Source organism: Phocoena phocoena, chromosome 3, assembly GCF_963924675.1.
Source record: "Phocoena phocoena chromosome 3, mPhoPho1.1, whole genome shotgun sequence".
Classification (NCBI taxonomy): domain Eukaryota; kingdom Metazoa; phylum Chordata; class Mammalia; order Artiodactyla; family Phocoenidae; genus Phocoena; species Phocoena phocoena.
Genome location: NC_089221.1, coordinates 734,167 through 752,206, shown reverse-complemented (window position 1 = coordinate 752,206; position 18,040 = coordinate 734,167). Strand labels below are relative to the sequence as shown.

Sequence of the window (18,040 nt, the reverse complement as noted above, 5' to 3'; positions counted from 1 at the left end):
GGTGGGAGAGCCTCCCGAGCCCTGCCCTCCCGCAGGGCTGTGCTCCAGGACCCAGGGTCTGCAGCAGGGCCCTCACAGAATCCTCCCAGCGGGTGTGTGCTGTGGGGAGAGCCCCGTCCAGTGCTCGAGGGTGTCGCCTCCTTGCCTGCGCTCGATGAGGGCGTCTGGGGTCTGACGGTACCTGGGCCGCCGTCTGCTCTCTGGGTGTCGGGTTTTCTTCCTGGACGTGGCTGGGTGAGGTCCAGGCCATGTCGTGAAAAGTCCGGCTCTGTTTCTGCCGCAACTCTGAGACCTCTTTTGGGCTGGACCCGACTAGCTCGGCTTCTCGCCTGAACATGAGCTCTTTTTCCTGCGTCCTACGCCCGCCGCGGCCACCCGCCCGTGGCCCCCAGCCCACCTGCCTTTCTCCTGGCAGGTGTTTGGCCACGGGAAGGCCAACGGGGAGCCCACGTGGGCCCTGCTGCTGACGGCCCTGATCTGTGAGACCGGCATCCTCATCGCCTCTCTGGACAGTGTGGCCCCCATTCTCTCCATGTGAGTGGCCACTGGCCCCGTTGGCAGCCACCCTTGGGACGTGAGGCCCCTGCTTAGGGGACGGCAGACGGGAGGGCATAGGGCAGAGGAGGGGGCCAGGCGGTGGATGACGGGGCAGGCGGACCCCACGGGAGGGGACCGCGATGTGGGCAAGGGGGCTCCCGGGGGAGGTGGCGGCGGCTCAGGCAGCTCAGCGGGACCCTGCGGGACCTGGCCCGCCCCTCACGCCGCTGTTCACGTCCCCAGGTTTTTCCTCATGTGTTACATGTTCGTGAACCTGGCCTGCGCCCTGCAGACCCTGTTGCGCACGCCCAACTGGCGCCCGCGCTTCAAGTATTACCACTGGTGAGCGGCCGTGGGGAGCCCGGTCCCCTCCCTTCTCTGGGGCACGCGGTGCGTCTTGGGGGCCAGCTGCCACCTGGGTGCCTGGCTAGCCGTCGTGGGACCAGCCCGGTCTCCGAGCCGGGTCTCCTGTAGGCGCCTCGGGGCCGTTTCAGCCCTTGGGATGGTCCGGGTGGAGAAGCCGGTCCCAGCATCCTTGCTGTGCTCTTGATGAGACCAAAGCAAGGCTTTCTGCTGGGGTCCGAGGCGGCTGCTCAGGTGCCGGTCTGGGTGTCCGGGCGGTGAGGTGGGCCCCCTCTGAGCTGCGTGTCCCCCAGGACCCTCTCCTTCCTGGGCATGAGCCTGTGCTTCGCCCTGATGTTCATCTGCTCCTGGTACTACGCGCTCTGCGCCATGCTCATTGCCGGCTGCATCTACAAGTACATCGAGTACCGTGGGTGAGCTGCCGCCGGCCCCTCTCCCGGGGTGAGGGCTCAGGGACCTCTAGCGGCGGAGGGCTCAAAGCCCACGCCTCCTGCTGGGGGCTGCGTGGATTTCTGCCTGTGAGCTCCTCACCAGTGGATGACCACGTTTACTCTTTCTAATTGACTCCACATTTGCTACGCCGTTTCGTTAGGTTTATCTGCGTGTATCTGTGCGTAAGTATAACGTGCTTTTCCGGCAGTGCTCCTCGTAAACTTTGAAATCTATGTAACGGTAGCACTGCTGTACAATGGATTTTCAGAAATAGACGTTTCTGAAAGGTACACTGTAGAAAACCGAAACGGTGGGCCGGTTAAGTGCATCTCAGAGCCCCTGGTCCATCACTGGGGCATTTCCCCTGGACCCCTCCAGGGGGCGAGGCCCTGGGGAGGTGGGACCTGGGGTGGGCTTCTCAGGGCATGGGGGGTGGGAGGGCCTCCAGGGACACTGCCTGAAGTCCCTCCCAGCTCTTCCAGGGTGGCTTGGAAGGAGGGTCTGGGGGCCGTGACCACTCCTGCTGGTAAGCCGGTCCACGGCCTGTGAGTCAGAGTCCCCCCCCACCCCACGTCCTCTTCCTCTGCCCCATCGATGACCCCGACTCTGAGATCCTGCGTGGGTGCCACCAGGCGCCCCTCCCCATGTCCTGCTGCTTCGTACTCCCGCCCGTTCTGGGGAGCCCCCTCCTCTGTCACAGGAGCGCCGAGAGGCCCTGAGTGGCCACCTGGGTGCGCTGTGGGCGGGGCCTCACCACTGCACCCCCACCGCAGGGCCGAGAAGGAGTGGGGCGACGGCATCCGGGGGCTGTCGCTGAACGCTGCCCGCTACGCCCTGCTGCACGTGGAGCACGGCCCCCTCCACACCAAGAACTGGAGGTGAGTGTCCCCATGTCCTCTGACCCCACGGATGCCTGTTCCTAAAAGCAGGCTGCAGAGAGAAGACGGTGCCCACCCCCCCGTCAGCCTGGGCTGGTCAGCTCGGGTCTCAGCGCCCGCTGGTCATGCATCGGGGGTGGAGGGGGACGAGGGCGGCGAGCTGACCCAGCCGGGGACCTGCCGTGGAGGGAGGGCATTGACAGTCTTCTCGCCTCTGGGAGGAGGGAGGGGAGGCTGCCCCTGCAGAACCCGAGGCCTAGCTGTACGGAAAGCCCACTGCCCGGCAGGGAGCCTGGGGCGCGTGGCCCGGGGGGGGGGGGGTCTCACGCAGCTCACCTGGCGTGAGAGTGGGGGTGAGTCGCCGTGGTGACAGCTCCCTGCCCCCCGCCCCGGCAGGCCACAGGTGCTGGTGCTGGTGAACCTGAACGCCGAGCAGTGCGTGAAGCACCCCCGCCTGCTGTCCTTCACCTCGCAGCTCAAGGCCGGCAAGGGCCTGACCATCGTGGGCTCCGTGCTGGAGGGCACCTTCCTGGACCAGCATGTGCAGGCCCGGCAGGCCGAAGAGGTGGGCCAGGCGCCAGGGAGGGGGCGCCGGGGCCGCACCGTCGTGTTTCCAGCCGTGTACCCGAGCGCAGCCCTGCTTGTCGCGCTGCGTCCTGTCTCCACCCGGGCGGCACTTTCTGGGCTTGAAACCAGCAGGAGGGAAACCTGTAGAGGAGAGTGTGACGCGCGTGGCCTCGGGGGGGCTCGGGGGGCTGTTGAGAGCAGCCTCGGGGCAGGTCTCCCGACAGGCGGGCCCCGCACCTGTCGCATCTGCTCCCACGTTTGGGGCCTGTGCTGCCGGGTCAGCCCGTCCAGAGGCTCCACGGACCAGAGAGGGGACGGCGGGTCATGGGCACCCAGGCCAGGCCTCCGTCACCCCGACTCGGATGCTCAGCTGGTGCCACCGCGACCTCTGATCTCGGTCCGGGGCAGCCCCAGTGCCTGAGCTTCAAACCCCGTCTCGTGGGCAATTTCAGACAGATGTAGAAACAGTAGATGTACCACACGGCTGTCCCAGCGTGGCCCACGTCCTGTCACCTCTGCCTGCCCGCCCCACCCCGGGAGTGTCAACACCGACCCACCGCTCACTCTTTTCACCCCAGACCCCGCATGTCTGTCTCTGAAACGGGAGGCGATCCTTACAGCAGCCCCACCACGCCCGTCCGTCCACAGGCCACGTCCAGCCTGCCGGCTGCCGGCCTCGGGCGGCTCCCGTCTGGCTGGGGCGTCGGGGTCTTGCTCTCGGGTGGGTCCTTTGTCAGCCGTCCCCACGTCAGGGTTGCCCGCTGTGCCCGGGCATCCGGGTCAGCCCTGCTGTCCAGGTGTCTGTAAACCGGGCTGCGCCCAGAGGTCTCCAGAGCACCTGGGGGAGGCACGGCTGCTTGGAGGGGGTCGTGGCCTGTGTAGCCTGAGGCGTCGACAGCCCCTTCCTTGGTTGGCCGGACAGCGGGCCCCCGGGGACCCGCCCTGGCAGCCAGCGGCACCAGCCACTCTCTTAGCATCGTCATGACCCAGGGCTTTAACAGGGTACTTGTTGGTGTTGGCTGGGGGTGTAGACGCCGGCATTGTGGCTGCGATCCCAGGTGTAGATGCCAGTGTTGTGGCTGTGATCCTGTCTGTAGATGCTGGAGTCATGGCTGTGACCCTGGGTGTAGATGCCAGGGTTTTGGTTGTGAGCCATGGGTGTAGGTGCCAGGGTTGTCTGAGAATTGTATCCTCCCTGTCTGGTATTCCAGTTTCATTCACTCTTGCACTCCTTTTCTCCTGCCCAAGCCTTAGGGGTTACAGTTCCCTGGGTGATCTCACACATTTTCTCTGGTGACCTTGGCCATCTGTGAGCCATGGGTGTAGACACCAGGGTTGTGGCCGTGATCCTGGGTTTAGACACTGGGGTTACATCTGTTGACCCTGGGTGTAGATGCTGGGGTCGTGGCCGTGGTGTCAGTGTAGACACCAGGGCCATGGCTATGACCCCGGGTGTGGACCCTGGGGTGGTGTCTGTGATCCTGGGTGTAGATGCTAGGGTCGTGGCCCGTGATCCTGGGTGTAGACGTGGTGTGTCATTCTCGCTGGTGGGACAACCTCCTTGTGTCGGCCTTCTCGACAGCTCCCTGCGTCGGTGTGAAGAAGCTCCAGACCCGTGTCCGAGGGTGGGAAGGTCCCAGCTCTCGTGTGCGACATTGCCCAGGCGCTGACGGAACGTCTTCCCTCTCTCACACTCGCGGGTCCTTTTGTCCTCCCAGCGTCTCTGGGGATGGGCAGGGGGCACAGTGGGGCTGGGGAGGTGGGCTCCAGCACCGAGTAGGGGGTCGAAGGCTCCGGGCCCCTGCCCGAAATGGCACCGACTCGGCTGGATTCACAGCCCTCTTTCCAGACAAGAACATCATAGCCCGATATGTGTCCTTTTGGACTTTATCCTGTTGGTCTTTTTTAAACAGACGATCCCGCAGAAATACCGTTCCACACACTTGCTTTGCTTTCGACTGTCGCGTTTCCAGTCGGCCGGGTGCTTGTTTTGTTTGGACTTTCTCCTGTTGGTCTTTTTTAAACAGACGATCCCGCAGAAGTACCGTTCTACACACTTCCTTTGCTTTCGACTGTCGCGTTTCCAGTCGGCCGGGTGCTTGTTTTGTTTGGACTTTCTCCTGTTGGTCTTTTTTAAACAGACGATCCCGCAGAAATACCGTTCCACACACTTGCTTTGCTTTCGACTGTCGCTTTTCCAGTCGGCCGGGTGCTTGTTTTGTTTGGACTTTCTCCTGTTGGTCTTTTTTAAACAGACGATCCCGCAGAAATACCGTTCCACACACTTCCTTTGCTTTCGACTGTCGCTTTTCCAGTCGGCCGGGTGCTTGTTTTGTTTGGACTTTCTCCTGTTGGTCTTTTTTAAACAGACGATCCCGCAGAAATACCGTTCCACACACTTCCTTTGCTTTCGACTGTCGCTTTTCCAGTCGGCCGGGTGCTTGTTTTGTTTGGACTTTCTCCTGTTGGTCTTTTTTTTTTTTATTTTTTTATTTTTTGTGGTACACGGGCCTCTCACTGTTGTGGCCTCTCCTGTTGCGGAGCACAGGCTCCGGACGCGCAGGCTCAGCGGCCATGGCTCACGGGCCCAGCCGCTCCGCGGCATGTGGGATCCTCCCGGTCCGGGGCGCGAACCCGCGTCCCCTGCATCGGCAGGCGGACTCTCAACCACTGCGCCACCAGGGAAGCCCTGTTGGTCTTTTTTAAACAGACGATCCCGCAGAAATACCGTTCCACACACTTGCTTTGCTTTCGACTGTCGCGTTTCCAGTCGGCCGGGTGCTTGTTTTGTTTGGACTTTCTCCTGTTGGTCTTTTTTAAACAGACGATCCCGCAGAAATACCGTTCCACACACTTGCTTTGCTTTCGACTGTCGCTTTTCCAGTCGGCCGGGTGCTTGTTTTGTTTAGACTTTCTCCTGTTGGTCTTTTTTAAACAGACGATCCCGCAGAAATACCGTTCCACACACTTGCTTTGCTTTCGACTGTCGCGTTTCCAGTCGGCCGGGTGCTTGTTTTGTTTATGACAGCTGCGCAGTGTTTGTTTCGTGGATGTGCTCTGAGTCTTATTCCGTAGAATTGCTGTCCTGGGGACCGAGGTGGTTCCCACTGCTTTGGTGTCAGGAAGTGTGGTGTAAGCTCCACTTAGATGTAGTCCACGGGGGATTGCTCTTAGGATGGATTCTTGGAGTTAGAGCCTCCCTCCCTGGTGCCATGCCCCTGAGGCTCCGAGCCAAGTTCCAGTTCTGGTCTGCCTGGTAGTTTACGTAAAGGCCGGTCCGTGTGGCCGGGAGCAGGGTGACCCCAGGTCCCCCTCTGCCGTCTCTTACTGGGAGGGTTCTGTCCCGTTGCTGCCATGGGAAAAGGAAGGCACAGCTGGGTTTCGCCCCAGATGTCCGGCACGGATGCAGCTCAGAGCCAAGTGTGTTCCCGAGGGGAGGGGCTGGCATCTGAGGGGCTGGGTGGAGGCACTCACCGGGTCTCAGAGGGTGAGGACCCCAGGGATGCTGCAGTCGGGTGCCGCCCACAGCATCTCACCCGCTGGAGGGTCACTGGGCACCCACCCGGTTTTGTAGGTCGAAGACTGGGCGGTGCGCTTGGACCTGCCTCGAGTTTTTCAGCGTGTGTCCCGCCGCGGAAGCAGGGGCCTCGGGAGGGTAGAGCCCTATGGGTTCCCGCTGGGTTAGGGGATCGAGCAGCTCACGTCAGACGGCTGAGCAGCTGAGACGTGCTGGCCGGGGTGCGGGAAGGGCTGTGCTCTGCGCTCCCCTTCCCGGGGCGTGGACGAGGCTGGTCTTCTGTGGGGCAGGGAAGGGCTGTGCTCTGCGCTCCCCTTCCCGGGGCGTGGACGAGGCTGGTCTTCTGTGGGGCAGGGAAGGGCTGTGCTCTGCGCTCCCCTTCCCGGGGCGTGGACGAGGCTGGTCTTCTGTGGGGCAGGGAAGGGCTGTGCTCTGCGCTCCCCTTCCCGGGGCGTGGACGAGGCTGGTCTTCTGTGGGGCAGGGAAGGGCTGTGCTCTGCGCTCCCCTTCCCGGGGCGTGGACGAGGCTGGTCTTCTGTGGGGCAGGGAAGGGCTGTGCTCTGCGCTCCCCTTCCCGGGGCGTGGACCAGGCTGGTCTTCTGTGGGGCAGGGAAGGGCTGTGCTCTGCGCTCCCCTTCCCGGGGCGTGGACGAGGCTGGTCTTCTGTGGGGCAGGGAAGGGCTGTGCTCTGCGCTCCCCTTCCCGGGGCGTGGACCAGGCTGGTCTTCTGTGGGGCAGGGAAGGGCTGTGCTCTGCGCTCCCCTTCCCGGGGCGTGGACCAGGCTGGTCTTCTGTGGGGCAGGGAAGGGCTGTGCTCTGCGCTCCCCTTCCCGGGGCGTGGACGAGGCTGGTCTTCTGTGGGGCAGGGAAGGGCTCACACGTTGACTCTGAGGTCCCACGGGGCCTGGTCCTCAGGGCCCCAGGATCTGGGTGTGGAGGTAGTGCCCGAGGCCCCGAAGATACCGCGAGGCCAGGGTAGCGGGGGCCCCGACACCTCACAAGGCAGTGGAGTGGGCTTTCCAGCAGTGGGACAGAAGAACCACAAAACCCCGCTGTGTCTCCGTGAAGCCAGAGCGTCAGGTCCGCATTTCCACCAGTGACCTGAGAGGCTGTTGGTCTCAAAGCTAGAGCATGCGGCCTTTAAGCCCCTCGAGCGACCGTGTCCTGACGGGGCCGAGCCCCTGGCCTCTGGTCTCCAGGAAGCGTGGGTCCAGGGATCCCTGAACTGCACTGGGCAGCCCTGGGTCACATCCGAGCACCCGTTTGGACTCTTCCTTCTTGAGCCAGCAGCCCTTCGACGTGGCGGCTCAAGTCCGGGTGGTCGAGGGGGGACGTGGCTCCAACCTTTCACGTGAGGTCCTGGGGCGTCCGTCCCAAGTGTCAGCAGCAGGGGCTTAGAACAGCCAAGATTCACTCCGTCTCTGCTCTGAGGCCAGAAGTCACACATCGAGGTGCCCCAGGGCCAAGCTCCCTCCTGAGCTCCAGGGGGGGGTCCTCCCTGCCTCGTCCAGCTCCCGGGACTCCAGGCGTCCCTGGGCTCCTGGCCACGTCCCTTCGGTCTCCACCTCTGTCTTTACGTGGCTTCTCTGTGTCTGTCTTCTCTCCTGCCCCTGACATTGGATTTGGGGCCACCTGGATAATCCAGGATGGTCTCACGTCAAGACCCTTAACTTAATTACGTCAGCAAAGACTTTTTTCCAATCAGGCCACATTCACAGGTTCTCAGGATTAGGAGGTGGGTGTATCTTTTGGGGGCCACCATCAATTAACCCACTGTGGTCTGTCCTCTGGCCCCCAGAATGCACACCTGCCAGATGTGCAAAGTACGTTTATCTCATCACTGCATCCTCCCAAGTCTTGACCCCTTACGATGTCAAGTAAGTGCGGAATGTCGTCGAAGTACCCGCAGTTCAAAGGTCCCAAATCTCGTCTTCTAAATCACCTGACTTGGGTGTGGGTGAGATTCTGAGTGGAGTCCATCCTGGGGCAGAACCCCTCTGCCCACAGCCTGTGCGACTCGGAGATAAGCAGTGCGCGTTCCAAAGTGCCCTGCGGGACCTGCACGGGGGCCACGTCCCAGCCGGGGAGGCACAGATTGGAGGAGCCGGGGGGGGGTTGGACTCCAGCGGGGCAGTTCCATTTGGTGTCTGGCCGGCAGTGCTTCCCTGGGGCTTGAGGTCCCACCCCCAAGCCAGGCCCCCGAGGGCCGGTCGAGGGCCGGTCGGCGCGGCCGGCAGAGGACCCGCTGCACAGGTGGCGCTACCTCCATAGAAGGCCTGCTGTGGTCACGGTGTGCCGGGCTGCGCTGTGACGCGGAGCTGCCCCAGTCGGGTGCGTGGCATGTGGCTGAGGGGGCAGCAGTGCACCCGCCGGGCACGTCACTCCCGCACCACCGCCTTCTAGGAAGAGCTGTGTGGTTTGATGCTTCCTGACCAAGGTTCCCGCGAGCCAGGAGTGAGGGCCAGGGTGTCCGTGTGCAGTAGGGGGTGGCCTGTGACCCGCAGGTCCCAGCGTGCCCGCAGTGGTGGCCTTCACCCCTGCTCTCCTGTGGGCACGGCAGTGCCCGAGAGCGCCGGGCCCTGGCCTCGACTTCAGGTACCGAGGGCGCCCGCTGAGCCTGTGGCCCCCACGCGCGAGGCTGTGAGTCCGCGTGGGGCCCGCCCGGCCCCGTGTGGTGGGCGGGTGTGTGCTGCGACCTGCCGCCCCCAGCCCGCCCCTCACCCCAAGCCCGGCCCGCCCGTGTCTGCAGAACATCCGGGCCCTTATGGGCACTGAGAAGGCCAAGGGCTTCTGCCAGCTGGTGGTGTCGTCCAGCCTTCGGGACGGCACGTCCCACCTGATCCAGTCGGCCGGCCTGGGGGGCATGAAGCACAACACCGTACTCATGGCCTGGCCCGAGGCCTGGAAGCAGGAGGACAGCCCCTTCTCCTGGAAGAACTTCGTCGGTGGGTCGGGCCGTTCGCAAGCCTTGTGACGGGAACCCCTGCCCCGGCCTTGCCCCCATTTGGCGGTTCCCGGGGGCGCCCGGCTGGGCCGCAGTGATGGGGGGGCGTGCCCCGCGAGGGGCTTCGTGGGGACCCCGGGCTCCCCTGCCCCCGTCCCGCTGGTGAGTCCAGGCCGCTCGGTTCTGCTGGGTGGGCCTGTGACCCCGTGACCTGCCCGCCTCTCCACAGACACCGTCCGTGACACCACGGCGGCGCAGCAGGCCCTGCTGGTGGCCAAGAACGTGGATCTGTTTCCGCAAAACCAGGAGCGCTTCAGCGACGGGCACATCGACGTGTGGTGGATCGTGCATGACGGCGGTCTGCTTATGCTGCTGCCCTTCCTGCTGCGGCAGCACAAGGTGCGGGCGGGGTCGCGGGGGTCACGGGGGAGGGGCCACACGGGGGAGGGGTCATGGGGAGGGGCCACACGGGGGAGGGGTCATGGGGAGGGGTCACGGGGGAGGGGCCACACGGGGAGCGGGGTCACGGGGGAGGGGCCACACGGGGAGCGGGGGTCACGGGGGAGGGGCCACACGGGAAGGGAGTGGACAGCAGGCAGGAGTGACCGCTCCTCGCCCCCCAGGTGTGGAGGAGGTGCCAGATGCGCATCTTCACGGTGGCCCAGGTGCACGACAACAGCATTCAGATGAAGAAGGACTTGCAGACGTTCCTGTACCACCTGCGTATCAGCGCCGAGGTGGAGGTGGTGGAGATGGTGAGGGAGCCGGGCACGGGCGGACGCAGCTCTCACCTGCAGGGTCCCCACGGCCCTCACAGCCCAGGGCCGGCCTGCTGGGCCGTCGCGGCATCTTCTCTGTCCTCTGGCTGTGACGGCGGCTCGGGTTCCTTCCTTCCTTTTCCGTGACCTCGACAGCTTCAAGGAGGGTCAGGCGATGTGTAGTGAGTCCCTCAGTTTAGGTTCGCCTGATGCTTTGCTCGTGGCTGGACTGGGTCGTGGGTTCACGGGAGGAGGACCCGGCTGGACCGGGCTTGACCACGGGGCTGGCCGCCTCCTGGGGGATCTGAGCTCCGGGGCCAGCGGGAGGGTTACGGTCTGTCCCGTGGGGCGCGTGTGGGCCGGCCTGCGTCCGGAGCCCACGGTTGTGGTGCCTCCCTCTCGTGGGTGTGTCGTGTGTCAGTGAACGTGGGTCCCGGGGCAGGTGGAGGGCGTCCGTTCGTGAGCTGCGTGCTCACACGTAGGGGTGGGACGCCGGGGGCCCCCAGGCCCGCAGCGCGCTCGCTGGGGTCGGGGGGTGAGTGGTGACCGGCGTGTGTGCCTTGGCACCCGTAGGTGGAGAACGACATCTCGGCCTTCACCTACGAGCGGACGCTAGTGATGGAGCAGAGGTCGCAGATGCTGAGACAGATGCGGCTGTCCAAGACGGAGCAGGAGCGGGAGGTGCGTGGGGTGTGGCCCCCGGCGCCGCACTGGCCTGTCCTTGCCCGGACCCCGTGTGACCGTCGGGACAGTGTCCCTGAGGCCTCCTCGAGCTTTTGTCCCCACACCTGGTTTTGTGAACAGCTGGTGGCGCGGTTTCTGCCCCCACCTCCCCTCGCCACGTGGCTCGAGGTCACGCCCTCACAGGCCTCCGGGGTCAGGGCCCCGTCCTGCTCGTGCACGGCCCCGCCTCTCTTATATCGTATCCCGACCGGCCACCTCCTCCTGTCCCTCGATCCTCAAACCAGCAGCCACCGACTCGTTACACCCCTCCCAGCCTTGTCCCGGCTCACGTGTCCCCGCGGTCTTGCACGGCCCGACCCTGTCCCTGCCCCTGCCCAAGTGACCTTCGCCCTCATCACACAGGCCGCTGCGGTTTCCTGGGGGCCCTGACCCCTCACCCCCACAGGCCTCCAGCTCCTAGCTGTCGTCATTGCCATCTTTGCATACAGCTCCCAGGCACCTCGTGTGACATGGGAGCTCCTTCCCCCTGCACCTCCCCTTCCCCAGACTCCATGGCGCTCACAGCCCCACCCCAAGGATGTGGGCTCCCTGACAGCCCCTTTGCTGTTGATGAGTGGGGTGGGGGGTGAACGGGTGAGGGGAAGGATGGATGGATGGATGGATGGGTGGAAAGTTGGATGGATGGGTGGGTGGGTGAGGGAAAGGACGGATGGACAGACGGATGAATGGACAGATGGATCAATGGATGGATGAGCAGGTCGAGGCAGAGCCTGTGTGTGTGGGGGGCGGGGCTACGTGCAGTGCGGAGACGTGCATGTCAACATCTCCCGTCAGCACGTCTGAAGAGGTCCTTTCTCAGGGGCTTTCAGAGCTGGGACAGGAGAAGACAGAAGTGTAACGATGGGTTTGGTCTGGAAGCCCAGGAGGAGGGGCCTGGGAGGGCCGGTCCAGACGTCCCCAGGCCCCATCGGCTGTGCTCTGTGTGGGGCCCGGGGCTGGCCGGCTCCTCTCCCCATGCAAGCGCCCTCCCCCGGGCTGGGCTTCTGCCGTCGCGGCGAGGCTGGTCACTGTCCTGCTCTCACTCCAGGCTCAGCTAATCCACGACAGGAACACCAGTTCCCACACTGCCGTGGCCGCCAAGACCCAGGCCCCGTGCGCGCTGGACAAGGTGCAGATGACCTGGACGAAGGAGAAGCTGGTCGCTGAGAAATACCGGAACAAGGACACCAGCGTGTCCGGGTTCAAGGACCTCTTCAGCCTGAAGCCGTGAGTGTCCACCTGCAGCAGCCCGCAGCCACGAGGGGCCCCTTTGCCTCCACGAGGAGCGGCAGGCACATCCAGCCTCGGAGAGGCCGGAGCCGGCCCCGGGCCGCAGCCTCCTTCCAGCGCCAGTCAGCGGGGACGCGGGTGGCGGGTTGGCGGCGGTGCCACCGTCAGTGTTCCTGGTGGGTGTCCCAGCACCTGGGGGTCAGGCCTGAACCCCCGCGGTGACGTCCAGGCTGCCCGTCGGGCCGGGGCCCGTCCTGCTCCTCGGCTCTTGGCTGTGCTGTTGAGCTGGCACAGGCGCCAGTCGGTGGCGTGGCTGGACCTGGGGAGGGGTCCCGAGTGGGAGGCTAGGACAGTATCTCCCGGGTCTTCGGTGGCGGGGCAGAGCCCTGGAGCCCTGAGTCACCGGCAGGACCTGGGGGGCCCGAGGGGGCCCGAGGGCTCAGTGTGCTTGAGGGCCGCAGTCAGATGAGAGGGGCAGCCGGGGGTGAGCCGAGTAGCGGTTCAAAGCGCGTGTCGTGTTTCCACTTAAAGTAACGTGCTCTCTGTTTTCTCTTCCATGTAGAGAATGGGGAAGCCTGTAAGTCACCCCCTTTACGCGGGACCTCGTAGACGTGGTTGCCTTGGCATGCGCTGGACGCACAGCCCCCGTGAACCACGTGTGCATGTCCGTGTGTGTGCAGGGCCCCACGTGTGGGTGTGCCCGTGAGTACATGTGTGCGCACGTCCCAGTGTGTGTGCTCAGCCAGGTGTGTACGCGTGTCCGTGTATGTGTGCCTCGGCCGCGTGCGCGCGTCTGTGTGTGTGCGTGCTCACGTATATGTGCCTGGGCCATGCGTGTGTGTCCGGGTGTGTGTGCATGTCCTTGTATATGCGTCTGGCCCGTGTGTGCGTGTCCGTGTATATGTGCCTGGGCCATGTGTGTGTGTCCGGCTGTGTGTGCATGTCCTTGTATATGCGTCTGGCCCGTGTGTGCGTGTCCGTGTATATGTGCCTGGGCCACGTGCGCGTGTCCGGGTGCAGGTGGCGCTCGCCCACTGTGGCTTTCAGTAGCTTCCTGTTTAGTTTGCTCACTCTGTTTGGAGCGGCTCAGGGCACACACCCAAAATCCCTTCTCTGGGTAGCACGTGAGGACTGAGGTTGGAGGGAGGTGGGTCCCGAGCGGCTCTACAAGCGGAGCAGAGCGTGTGCTGTGCCTGTAGCTGGTAGCGATCGTTCACCCACATCCCTTGGGGCTGGGGATTCGGACCTCATCTCAGCTCGTCCAGGACGGCGTTTCCTCCTGTCTGCCCAGCACCGGGTGCCTTTTTGCCCCAGAGGAAGCCGCCACCTTTAGTCTTGTGGGAAGGGATGTGGATGAACCTCTGCGTGGCCGGCCCCTGAAGGCTTAGGGCCAGGCCTCCAGGGCCCGCCTGGGGTTGCTGTCTGTCTGTGCATCTGTCCACCCCTTGTTCCCCCACGATTTTCGGACTGCTGTCCCTCCCGTGGGAGCCCGGCCAGCGTGCTCCGTGGAGCCTCGGGACTCGGGGCGCACTACCCGTTCCAGCCCCGAAACCCGCGTGCGTCCCACACTGAGGGAGCAAAACGTGCAGATGGGTCGGGGAGCGCTGGGCCGGGTCCTGCACTTCCTGCCGTGTTTTCACGACCTTTAAGTGCCCTACGAGTAAAGCCTCCTAATTAAAAAGACAGAAACAAACCTGTGGACACAGGAGTGCGTGTTTCCCCCCCCAAAAGGCGCGGTGAGCCGTGGGCCCGTGCCCCGCGTGCGGCTGGCGGGGGTCAGCAGGGTGCGAGCGGCAGACGGAACCCCACTCCCGTCTGGTTTCTCCTCGGGCTGGGCTGGAGGGGCTCCCGGAAGGTTGGAGGTCGGCCCACAAGTGGCACGTGCCCAACTAAAGCTCCCCACGGTGGGCGCCCTACAGCGGGTTCGCTGGCCCCCGGGCGTGTGGGCATCTCTCTCTGTTTCGCCAGCCTCCTCCGTGTCTCCGTCTGGAGCCAAGGGTCTGGATTTCCACCTTTGCCCCCACTGAGCCTTCCTCCGCCCCGGGCGGCCCCCGCCCCAGCCGCAGTTCCCAGCCTCAGAGGACCCCGTGTGGGAAGCCCTTCTCCAGGCTCAGCACACGGCCACGGGCTTCCATTTGGTGGCCTCGTGGCCGGTTGTGGAGGCAGTGCAGGTTTCCGTTAACTTCCTGGACACACGGGCTGCCCCGCCCCACATCCGTGCCTCTCTCGCCTCCACGGGGCCTGTCATCTTGGAGCTGCGGGTCTGTCCAGACCCAAACTCCTGATTTTAAGATTATAAGTGTTTTCAGACTGTTAACCCTGAGAGGCCCTTCAGTGTCACACACGCATTCCTGGGATCGCCTTGTCCCTAAACACACTGGTAATTGTGGTCCATCCTGGCAACTGATTCACAGTTCTTGTAACGAAAGACCCCTGACTGCTGTGGACAGAGACCCAACCTGTAATTTTACCAGATAAAATTGGAGAGAGGAAAGCAAGGGCTCCATCTCCCTGTTTTCCTCTTGGTAATTGGAGGCTGTAATTGGATTTATTTGGCTTAAGGGTTGTGTTGATCAAAGGTTGTGGCCTGGAATGCAGCCTGGGGGCCTTTCCCTGACCCATTGTGTGGCGGCCTCTGTCTGTATGTCTGCCCTTCTGCCCGTCCCTCTTATGTCCGAGGCACGGGTGGCCTCTGAGCTACGTATCCTGTGTGCGGCCCCAGAGTTGGCGGTGGTGCTGGAGCGCCCAGCGCAGGCAGGGTGCTGGCGCAGTGAGGCGGGTCTTCCCACCCGGGGGGTCTGCCCCCTGCTTCTTGGAACCCAGCTCACTGGGGAGGGACCTGGGGAGGGGGGGGAACAAGCACGCAGGTGCCTGAGCACCTGGTGTCCCCAGTCTTGCTTCCCTGGGGATCCTGCTTTGGGGGCCGCTGCCAGACCTGGTTGCCCGGGACGCTTCGAGAACCACCGGTGCACAGTGGATGCCCCGCCCGCTTCGAGGAGTGTGGGCACCGGGCAGGCAGTGAGCATACGGGCACAGGGTCCGGGTCACCAAGGGCGGGGGCTCTCGTCTTTCAGCCGTCGGCCGGGTGGACAGAGCCGGGGGTGGGCCTCATGGCGGACACACTCAGCCAGCACCTCTGGCTCTGCTCCAGGACCTGGGGCCTCCAGAGCGGGTGGAGGGCTGGGCCCTCCTTCGCTCACCCTCTGTGCAGCCCCTGAGCCCCAGCCTGCGTTGGAAGCAGCGAGGGGCAGCATTTAGGGCAGGCTCAGCTGCAGGGCAGGGGTCTCAACGGGAGACACTCCGTGACCTGGAGGTGCACGCTGGGCCGTCGAAGGGGCTGCTCCCGCCCGAGGGGCAGTGCTTGGGGAGCAGAGGCTGACGCGCCCGGCCGTCGTCTTGGCCTCCGCGTGCAATCGCCGTGCCGGGGGTGCTCCGGGTGGCGGGTCTGATCTGTTTTCACCCGCCCTTCCTGACGGAAGTGGAGCGGGCAGGGTGGGGCCTGAGCCCGGCACCCGGGACCGCGGCTGGAGGTGCTGAGTGACCGTCTTCCCCCCACAGGGACCAGTCCAACGTGCGGAGGATGCACACGGCCGTGAAGCTCAACGGTGTCGTCCTTGACAAGTCCCAGGATGCCCAGCTGGTCCTGCTGAACATGCCGGGGCCCCCCAGAAACCGGCAGGGGGACGAGAACTGTATCCTTTCCCGGGTGCCATCCCCACGTCGGGGCATCGCTGCCGTAGCAGGGTAACACCCCCTCCTCTCCTGCTCAGCGGAGACACCCGGGCCAGGGGCCAGGAGCCGCAGGGCCCTCGACGTCGGGCGGGGCGGCCAGCTCGGGTGGCCCGGACCGGAGCCGCTTGGCCCCGGGCCGCCCGCGGGGCCGTGGGCAGGCACACGCAGAGGCTGCGAGCGGGCGGCTCCTGCCGGCTGCCTGGGCCCCACGTGGCCGGCAGGGGGCCGCGAGCCAGCGGGCGAGTGTGCTTCTCCTTCCCACGTTTGAGCTGCTGGGGCCCCAGGGCAGCCGGGCGGGGGAGCCCCAGGAGTCGCCCCTGATCGCCTCGGGCGTGAGCAGTGGGGCCGAGGGGCAGTGTGGCCACGTGACTGAGGAGGGGGCCTTCCGGGGCCTCCACGAGGGTCACAGTGGCCCCTGGATCAGGGTGGTGTGTGAGGAGCACGTGGGCTCAGAGACCGACCCGGCGGAGGAGTCACCGCATGACCGACCCCAATCCTTCCTGCTGCAGCTCCGGCTCTGGGTCCTCGTCGGCGCTGGGCTCTGAGCTCCCGCCCGGCCGGGTCCCTTCCTGCCCGTCTCCAGGACGTGGCAGAGCCGTGGCTCCACCCCCAAGCCCTTGCCGGCACCAGGTGCCCTGAAGCCCCCTGGCGGGGGCGCGGGGCTGTCATCCTGGCCCCGGGGTCACAGGTCGGGCCTCCGGGGGCAGGACGAGGCGGGAGGGGTCACGCAGCCTGATCCCGGGTTCTGAGCCACAGGCTGACCACACGCTTCACGGGTCTGTGCCTCGCGGTAACCAGGACTCCCCGGCCTATCCAGGGTATTGGGGGTGGACAGGTCCCTCCTTGGCAGGGTCAGTGCCCCTCTTTCCCTCACACTGGCCGTCTCCTCCTCTGAAGGCCCTGGGCCCCGGCCTTCCCTGTCCCGTCCTCGCCTCTTTCTCCAGCCAAGGCCTAACTGGACGTGGACTCTTGGGCGGTAAAGGTGCTCCGTTCACCCTTTCAGCCACGCACCTGGTTGGGTTGGTTTTGTCCTTAACTCGGTGCCCCCAGACATGGAGTTCCTCGAGGTCCTGACTGAGGGGCTGAACAGGGTCCTCCTGGTTAGGGGCAGCGGCCGGGAGGTGGTCACCATCTACTCCTAACGCTCGGCCGCACCGGGGATGTGCCCGGTGGGTGTGCGGATGGCGCCGCGATGCTCGCTGACCAGCACCCGAATGCCACCGGGGGCTCTCCTGTCCAGGCCAAGAGCCGGCACGTGACTCAAGGTTTCCTCGCGGCCGAGGGGAGGCGCGAAGCCCTCGTGCCCCCCTTCCCCCGCGCCCCGGCGAGGCTGGCCGTGACCTGGGACGTGGCTGGCCGTCTCGTGGTGACAGAGGAGGTGGGAAGCCCCTTGGATTCTAGAATCGATTTCCCTGGGTTGGATCTTTGGGCTGTCGTGCAGTTACGTTCACTCAGGTCCCCCCGGCCAGGGTGCCTGCGAGAAGCCGCACAGACTGAGGCTGAGCCTCGGTGGCCCGGGCTCAGGCCTCGGGACTTCCCAGCTGGGTGTCCGCCTGCGTTTATGCCCCGGGAACCCGCAGGCAGAGAGGGGGAGCCTTCGGGGCTGGGAGCGCCACACACTTTAGCATCTGACATGCGCCTGCCCCTGTGATCTCAGTTTCCACACTTCACGCTGGAGAGGCGGACGAGGCTGCGGCCGCGGGAGGGCCTGTGGCGTCAGCAGCTACAGCACCCGGCTGTCAGCTGAGCCTGTGTGTCCCCTCCCACCGGCGCCGACGGTGGTCCCAGCTGTGTTTAGGGCGCTGACGGGTGGTCCCAGCCACATCGAGGGCACTGACAGGTGGGGCCAGCGACATCGAGGGCACTGACACGATACCTTCCAATGATCCTGGACTGTTTGCACTTTACATGCGTGATCACGTCCATTGTATATTGTCGCAGTAATTTGTGCCTCACTTTCCCGATGGCTTATTTATTTATTTAAACACCTGGGGGAGTTTGAGTGATAAAAGTTGACCATAAGGAGATAGCTTCTGTGAAAGGGGCTCCAAACAGCAGCCATTGGCCTTCTCTGGCTTCCATGGGCTCCCAAGGGAATCGGCCTGGTGCATGGATTTCAGGTGAGGCAGGGGCTAAGCGTGTGCTTCCAGACGCTTCTGAGGGGTGGCTGGGCAGCGTTCGGCGGCCACAGCGTGTGCCAAATGCCACAGCTGGGCTGGGGAGTGGGGGGGGTCTTGGGTCAGTGCTGAGTTAGGCAGTGAAAGCCACCTCAGTGGCCTCCAGACCCGTCGCGCATCTGGGGAGGGGCCCGCCAGTCCCTCTCCTAAGTCACGTGACCCCGGCTCACGTGGAACGGAGG

At 64.7% G+C, this 18,040-nt stretch overlaps 1 protein-coding gene across 1 annotated transcript in view; it reads left to right on the top strand.

Moving 5' to 3' along the window:
* Window positions 1-16,823, top strand: part of SLC12A7 (solute carrier family 12 member 7) — a 40,596-nt gene extending 23,773 nt beyond the window's left edge. Inside the window, exons 13-24 of the mRNA XM_065874027.1 lie at window positions 416-534; window positions 781-879; window positions 1,194-1,313; window positions 2,106-2,210; window positions 2,607-2,775; window positions 9,044-9,239; window positions 9,468-9,637; window positions 9,862-9,993; window positions 10,570-10,677; window positions 11,768-11,946; window positions 15,508-15,641; window positions 16,732-16,823. Of these exons, the coding sequence (XP_065730099.1) occupies window positions 416-534; window positions 781-879; window positions 1,194-1,313; window positions 2,106-2,210; window positions 2,607-2,775; window positions 9,044-9,239; window positions 9,468-9,637; window positions 9,862-9,993; window positions 10,570-10,677; window positions 11,768-11,946; window positions 15,508-15,641; window positions 16,732-16,823 (1,623 nt within the window). The remainder of the gene's footprint in view (window positions 1-415; window positions 535-780; window positions 880-1,193; window positions 1,314-2,105; window positions 2,211-2,606; window positions 2,776-9,043; window positions 9,240-9,467; window positions 9,638-9,861; window positions 9,994-10,569; window positions 10,678-11,767; window positions 11,947-15,507; window positions 15,642-16,731) is intronic.
* Window positions 16,824-18,040: the final 1,217 nt, after the last annotated feature.